Consider the following 7,552-nt stretch of genomic DNA (forward strand, 5'->3'; position numbering starts at 1 on the left):
TGTGTATAGAAACCTACAGTAATATATGAAAATACTACACTGTCATTTTGTCATTATTAACATTTGTGGATTTTCTAAAAGGTGGAATAAGAGGGAAATGTGTATGCACATGTGCATTTGTATGAGTACATATGGTCTCTATAGCTATTCAAACCCAACTGGCCACCCTGGGGCATGAAAAGCATTAGACATGAGAAAGGGACACTGACCCAGCAGGCTTCACTGTCCTGGGGCATGATGTGAATATGTAAGAAAGTCAACATCAGTGAATAATCATTGAATGGAATATGCATGGGAAAGATAAGCAATTTGATATTTCACTGTGTTGATACAAAGGTGGATCAGGTTTTAGAAATCCAGCTTTGAGTATATACTAAAATAGGATTTTTAGCAATGCCTGGTTCTTTTCCCTAGCTGAATTTCTCTCTCTTTCTACAAGGCCACCCCGTCACACATCAGAGTCAAAGAATCATTGAGTTTTAGAGTTGGAAGAGAAGTTGGCATGAAAGAATGATAGAAAGTGAATGTTCTATTGCACTAGACTATCCGCAGCAGAGCACAGGGCTAAACACAAAGAAAAAACGCCATTCACTGCCCTCTTCTAGACCAGGGAGTCTGTTTAGGTATGTTTCCTCGAAGCTTTTAGTTCCAATATCCAGTCACTTTTGAACTTTGGAATGCATAGAGTCTTAGGAGTCTAGTGGATACAGCCTCTACTTCTGCAGTCATCTGCTGCCACTTTTTTGAGCTTTATAACAGCAAGGCAAGGCTTCCTACCATGTAGACTCTCTGTCAAGAGCACCAACATGGGCCAAAGCAAGGAAATGGCCAAGCCATTGGACTGACCATCGGAAAAGAGAGGGGCTTCTCAGATTCCCTGGGAACACTTCCAAGCCGAGGTGAGCCCATCTTACCTCCGAAATATTGATCCGGCCCTCCTGGAAGGAGCAGGTGGTGGGGTCATGGGTGCAGAGGTTGCGGTACTTGCACCAATGGCAGTGGAAGGCGCTGTTGACACAGGACAGGCACCTGCAAAGACGGAGACAGTAAGAGGGGAAGAGAAGGGAGTAGAGAGGGAAGGTTAGGGCAGGCCAGGTGCCTCTGTGTCACAACGGAAGTCTGTCATCTTGTGTCTAAATCCTAGTCTCACTCTCAGGAGGGCAGACTGGTGGGGCATCCTCTAGCACCAAGAATTGTAGATTCTCCATCCAAGATGTTCATGCGATCAGAAAGTTGGAAAGAAAGTGAGACCATCTGTATATACGTATAACATATAAAGCAGTAATGGGTTGGAGCTGGCCTGTACCACCTGCGAGAACTGATTATATTATCAGCACTTTTGCAAGCTGGTGGACATCATGTTGGTAGCCTGAAATCAGCATGGTGGGAATATTTACACCACAGAAATTGGCAAATGCTACAAACTAGATTTCCCTCTGATTGCTGGTAGTTAAACATTTACCAACATACCACTGCTTACAAGACAGAGCAGCCAAGAGAGCACAGGAATAGAAATTGGGCAGATCTGATTCCAGTCTTGCCTCTGCTGCTGCCACTGGGGTCACTCTGAGTAAGCCACTTTATCCTCTGAATTGGAGTTACTTCATCTGTCTGTAATAAAACATTCCTGTCTATGCCATAGGGTTTTGTGGTGTCAAACATGATAATGTATAGGAAGTGGTTTTGAAAAGTACAATGCTAAATGTGTACTATTTTCAAGTGCTTGAGTTACCTGTTATTTAACCTCTTAAATAACATTTGAGTGTTAACAGTTGGCTCATATCACCTGTATTGTTGGGCTTGTGGAGTTAACAGTATTAAGTGGTAACTTTGCCCCCCTCTCCAAGTAGCCAGGCATGGAGCAATGGGATGTACCTGTCTTCCAGGGTGGGCACCTCTTTCCTTCCAGTTTCACCTGGAGGCTTTGTATGTTATTCTGGCTCTCTGTGTGTGATAGAACACTATCATAGAAATAGGCTTTATGTGGGTTGATTTTCCCCCTCCTTGCCCACTGCCCTGCTCTGGTCTTTCACAACTACACCAAAACGAATGGACAGGACCAGGTCTGCAAACTGGCACCCTCTGGTGGGGTTGTGATTACAGGTGGGTGGTTGGGGGGCACTATTCAGGGGTCTTTGGCTAATAGACCTTGGTATAGTAGGTGCATTAACCCATCTACACATCATCTTCCCCATGAAGATCATTTCTATCCCCTTCTGCAGATGCCCCCAATTTTTTAGATTCTGATCTTAGGCCAATGCTATTTCACATACTCTCAGGCTGACTAGTTCTTGGTAATGTCTTAGGATTCAATAAGTAAGAATATAAGAATGATAGTGTCTGGTCTCTACACTTGGCTCTTCCATTGGCTAATTTTGTGGTCCTTGTTGTAGCTCTTATCCTCTGTGTGCCTCAGTTTGCCATATTAAAAGGAGGGGACTGAACTTCATTCTCTGACTTTTAACTATGAATGCCAGGAGTAGAGAAGAGTAAGATAGATAGTGTTTGGCAATAAAATGGAATCTTTGCTGTCAAGGAGACCTGCTTCTTTTCTCCTAAAACTTGCTGCCTGTGACAGCATCTCTGTTGCCATAGCAATGCATCATTGAATGTGGTGACATCACAGTAGATTGCCATAGAGATAAGAATGCTCTCACAAACAATGGATCCCATCACCACTGTGTTGGAGTTTGAGAAGGAGGTTGAGAGGTTCTCTCTCCAAGATGCTTGCATTTCCAAAGCAGGATTAGCTGGGATTGGAATACAGTGGCTAGTGGGCAGTTTTGTCCAGTTCAACTTCAGCCACTTTCTGCCCTGTCCTGGTCCCTGCCAGGACATTTCTACTACTAGTTCTGCCTTTTTCAGCACATCTACTGATTCATCCCAAGTGTGCCCAGATATGTCTCCTCCCTTGACTACTGTAGAGGTGCTAGAACTCCAGATGATTATCCTAATCATGAGAATCAAGACAAGAAAAGGGGAGACTAAGGAGGACTAGCTCATTTGTTTACTTCAATGGCTAAAGAGTTCCTTAGGGCTTAGCTGCAAAAAGACCCTCTTGCCACTTGACTGCTGAGCTGATGGACCCTACGGACTTGATGCCCATGGAGTTCTGCCTGTTATGTAGATCTCAAGTGGTTCCTGTCCCGGACAACGTGGAGGGTCCATAGAATGTGCCCAATTACTGCTCCATCTGGTATGGAGCTGTTGCTTGCCTTTTTCCTTGCTGAATGTCCAGAGTCACTGGTGCTATGGCCCTTATGTGGCCCTATTATAGAGACCTGTGTTTCCCTTTTTCTAAACTAAATGGTGCATGAGTTCCCAGCTTCTGCGGAAGGAATCTCAGTTTCTCTTCCAGAGAGGATCAGGAGGAACTAAATACGGGCCCCTCTCTCCTCTGCTCCTGACCCTGCTTCTTGCTTGTGAAACGCTTCTAGCTTCCTGGTGTTCAGCTGCTGGGGATGGCTGGTGAGGTCAGCTGAGCTGAGCTCAAGCCCCTCTGGAGGCTCGTGGTTTGGTCTGCCTAATTTCTCTTTCACAAGTTGACGGATGGGTTTGTAGAACAGTGGAGGCATTAACTTTCCAGCCCAGGTCCTTTTGTTGGGTGCCCAGAGAGGCTGCTTTCCCTACCCTGCTCCTGCTCTGTGTATACAGGTGACTCCGTCTCCAAGTCCCTCTTATTTTGGTTATGGATGACATGTCAAAACTCCAATTGCTGTCAATCTCTACCTTCAAAGGCACCACCAACTGGTCTGAAGTGGAGAACTTTTCTGATGGCTCCTGGGCCATGACCCTCTTTTTGCTGTCTTGGCTTGTGAGTTGTGGGTAGGGTGTGTTGGGGTGGGAACTAAGGAAGCCTGAATTAGGTCAGAGAGTAAATGCCACTCAGCTTAATACAGTAACATTTATGCATAGCTTACTCTGTCCAAATAGTGTGCCAGGCCCCACGGGGAGACTGTGAGGTGGCTATGGCATGATTCCTGTTCTAAAGATGCTTAGAGCTGAGGGAGAGAAACCCCACACCCACATCCAGACCCAGAGCAAGACGCCTTCTGCCAAGTGCTTACAGTTGGTGGGCGCTGCAGTTGTAAAACTTGAACTCGGTGCTGACAAATATCTTCCCCGTCTCCTTGGACCTCAGCTGCAACTCTAGCCCAAACCAGTCTGGAAAAACAAAAACAGAAAAAGGAATGGGATGTGGGGACAACCTGGGGGCCCAGTGGACAGCATGAAGGAAAAGGGTAAATGATTAAGCCACCCCAGGGCTCTCATGGGGTGCAGATGGTGGGTGGGACCTGCTGAATCATCTCTTCTCCTCCCAGAAGAACCCCTTTCACTGATGGCCAGCCCACCCCCTATCTCTAGACCCAGATGTTCCCGTCTGCAGAAAGGATGTAAGGGACTCCACAGAGCCCCTTGCCTTGACCGGGCATGTTCAGTTACTGAAAGAATTTCAGAAATATGAGGTCAGAACCTCTCACGCCCCCAGTCCTGTGGAGAGAACCCTCCGAAAACCACTGACTATACACACTCTCATTTCTAGAAGGGATGGGCAGTCTGAAAAGACTCGACACACTGTGCACCCTTAACCCAAGTGGGAGCAGAGGTTTTCCTTCCTCCCAAATTTTGCTTTGGGGCATGACAGTTTGCTTTCAAACTGAAATGAGTTGTACAAGCCAATATTAACGTCTGGTACTAGAGGACTTGGTCAGGCAATCTGTGCCTGGTTCTTGTGACCCTCGTCCCTACCGCGGTAGAGCAGCCCCCCAGCATGGGACTCTCATGCAGACACTTCTCACCTTGATCCAGAGGGATGACAGGGACGTCCTTGGGCCCAGGTGAGATGCAGGTGACCTGGCTCCCAGACACCTTCCCCTCCACCTCTGTCAGGTTCCCAAAGGCACAGGCAATGCCCGCAGACAGATCAGGGGCATCACTCACGACCAGGGTGAGCTGTGGGAGAAGCAGAGAGGTGATGCCCTAGGAAGAGCTCAGGAGACCTGGCTCCTGGCCTGGATCACTTGCTCACATGTCTTCCCTGACTCACCTTCAAAAGGAAGGTGGTCTGGTTGATCTATCTGCCAACTTTGACACTGAACAATCACAGTAATTAATTGTTCAATGGGGTGCAGGGTCAAAGGTCCTTATTAATATTATTATTAATTGATTTTTTCAATCTTGTCTAGCATCAGAAAGCACTGGGGGGTGCAGCACTACATAGAGAAGTATCAAAATCCACCACAGACCATGCTCATTTTGACTTGAAAATTAATCACAAGGCACCCATGCAAACTTGAAAGCAAGTCACGAGCCCTTCACAAACAAGCCTTAGCCTTGGCTCACAGGAGAGTAAGTGCCACCAATCTGGAGGCTTACCAGGAGCTCACTAAGTGGCTGCACGATAGCTAGCTCCTCACCCCGGCCACCATTCATTCAGAGGCTGCTCCTCAAGGCTGTGGTTCTCCTAGAGTTTTTGCTTCTCTGTTACTTCTGGCTCTCTGCTCTCTAGCAACACCCCTAGAGTGGGGTTCAGGGGATCAGAGAAGTGACCACCAATGGCTGGATGATGTCCACTATTACCTGTGAGTTTCAGTCCTCTCTGCCAGTGGTTTCCAGCCTTCTCAAGTGTGAATACCCTCCTTTTAATGGTAAAAATATCACAGACTCTCTCAGAAGAATCTGCTAATTGAGAAAATACTTATGGCAAAATAGTGCTCTAATTCAGTGCACTTTTAAATGAGTTTGTACTCAGTGACCACAGCACAGCATCTAAGTGGTATCTGAACAGGTAGGAAACGTGACTGGCTCCCCCTGGCAATGGAGGAGCGTCCACGAGGTGCACGGTGATGCACCCCTGCGACCCCCAACTTGTGGGCCACGACGTAGCAGGTCTCCCTTTGTCTTCCTGCCAGCACCTGGCGCTGTGTGTTTGCAATGGGCTACTCAGCTGCAGCGGGTATCACCTAGCCATCCCACACATCTGTCTGCACTGAGTCTCGGCCCCAGTTTCACTCCCATGGGGCCAAGAGACTCAGGCACAAATTCCCTGGTTTGTTCCCTCAGTTCCATTTGAGCCAACACCTCCTGGTGGGGATGAATGAACCCAAATCTTGGAAGGTTCATGAACTAATTAACATTTGTGAATGCTCATAAAACCTTCAGAATGAAATAATAGTGCAGGGCCCGAGGACATGAAGTATTGTGGGGTGTACGTTGACAGGTGGTTAAGGGCTATTTTATTGTTTTTAATATCCTCTTTAATCGCACACTGACTTCGAATTGAGCCTCAGTCTCTCTCTCTCTCTCTCTCTCTTTCTCTATTGCACACACACACACACACACACACAGAGGCAACCTGCAGATTGCTGTGACAGAGTGTAGCAAGTGGAGCACTGTAAATATAGCATACACTAAAGGATGTGTTATTTAGCACTGGATTGCTTTATGTCGTAGATGTTTGTTACCAAATGCAAAATCTAGATTTACAAAACAGATCAATGGTAATGAATTTGTGGGGAGTCTGGAGAATGACTGTGCCCTTTACAATAGGAGTTACCATAGGTTTTCTATAAATATGAAGATTCCTTGGAGCATTTAAATTCTAATCAGTTCACAGATGTATGTGCAGGCACTCCCTCCCCCCCTGCAGGAAGTACGTACCGACCGGCTGTGCTCAGACACTGAGATGCTGCTGGGGTGCACTGTGAGGCTCATGCACTGGCTGATGCTGGCAGCAAATCGATTAGGTTCCCAGGCCCGTTGGCACTTTTCCCCCCCTGCAGGAAGTACGTACCGACCGGCTGTGCTCAGACACTGAGATGCTGCTGGGGTTCACTGTGAGGCTCATGCACTGGCTGATGCTGGCAGCAAATCGATTAGGTTCCCAGGCCCGTTGGCACTTGAGCCTCGGAGACAATAACACACTTGCGAGAGCAAGGCATACAGAAGAGACAGGAAGGTTTCAAATCCCCCCCCGACCCAGAGGCTCTTTAGCAATCTCCCCCAGCCCTCTGCCTCCAGAGGAGAGGCCAGCCCGTGGGCCTGGGAGCTGAAGGCTGCCCAGTCACCACATTCTGCTGTTCCCAAGGCAGGCTGGTGCTGGCAGGTGGACAGGTGGGTGCAGGAGGGTCTGGGGAAGGCGAGAATGATGTGGCTAAGTTGTTCTAGTAGCCACAGATGACCCAGGAGGATGACAGAGGTGGTCTGGGGCAGTGGGGAGACTTGGGCATTGTTGGTAGGTCTACAGGTACTAGTACAAGTTGGGGAAAGCAGATGTCCTTCTGATGAATAAATGACAATCCCTGCTCTACAATTTTGGTGCGTTCTACATGTGAGAAGTGCCACAGGCACTAAAGTTGGGACGGCAGTGTGGGGAGGAGTGGGGAGTAGGTGGGACTGCTGGACATGACTACTGCAGAACAAGAGGGCAAGTAACTCAGGACACTTTGCACAGAGCTGATTGCGGGCTGTCAAGTTCTTAAGAGAGAGAAATTATCTTGAGGATGGAACCTGCCAGCTGGTGGGTGAGCCTCACTGGAGGGAACCCAAATTC

General features: G+C 47.8%; 1 protein-coding gene across 1 annotated transcript; it reads right to left on the reverse strand.

Moving 5' to 3' along the window:
- Positions 1 to 914: 914 nt before the first annotated feature.
- LOC103581989 (plexin-A2-like) lies at positions 915 to 6,755 on the reverse strand (the record flags this gene model as incomplete). Its single annotated transcript, XM_008563681.1, has 4 exons — positions 6,661 to 6,755; positions 4,800 to 4,953; positions 4,068 to 4,164; positions 915 to 1,029 (listed from the first exon to the last, which is right to left on the reverse strand). Coding segments are annotated over exons 1-4 (420 nt in total), but the record flags the coding sequence as incomplete, so codon positions are not given.
- Between the last annotated feature and the right edge of the window lie 797 nt (positions 6,756 to 7,552).

This window comes from Galeopterus variegatus, unplaced genomic scaffold, assembly GCF_000696425.1.
Source record: "Galeopterus variegatus unplaced genomic scaffold, G_variegatus-3.0.2 Scaffold14514, whole genome shotgun sequence".
NCBI classification, from domain to species: Eukaryota; Metazoa; Chordata; class Mammalia; order Dermoptera; family Cynocephalidae; genus Galeopterus; species Galeopterus variegatus.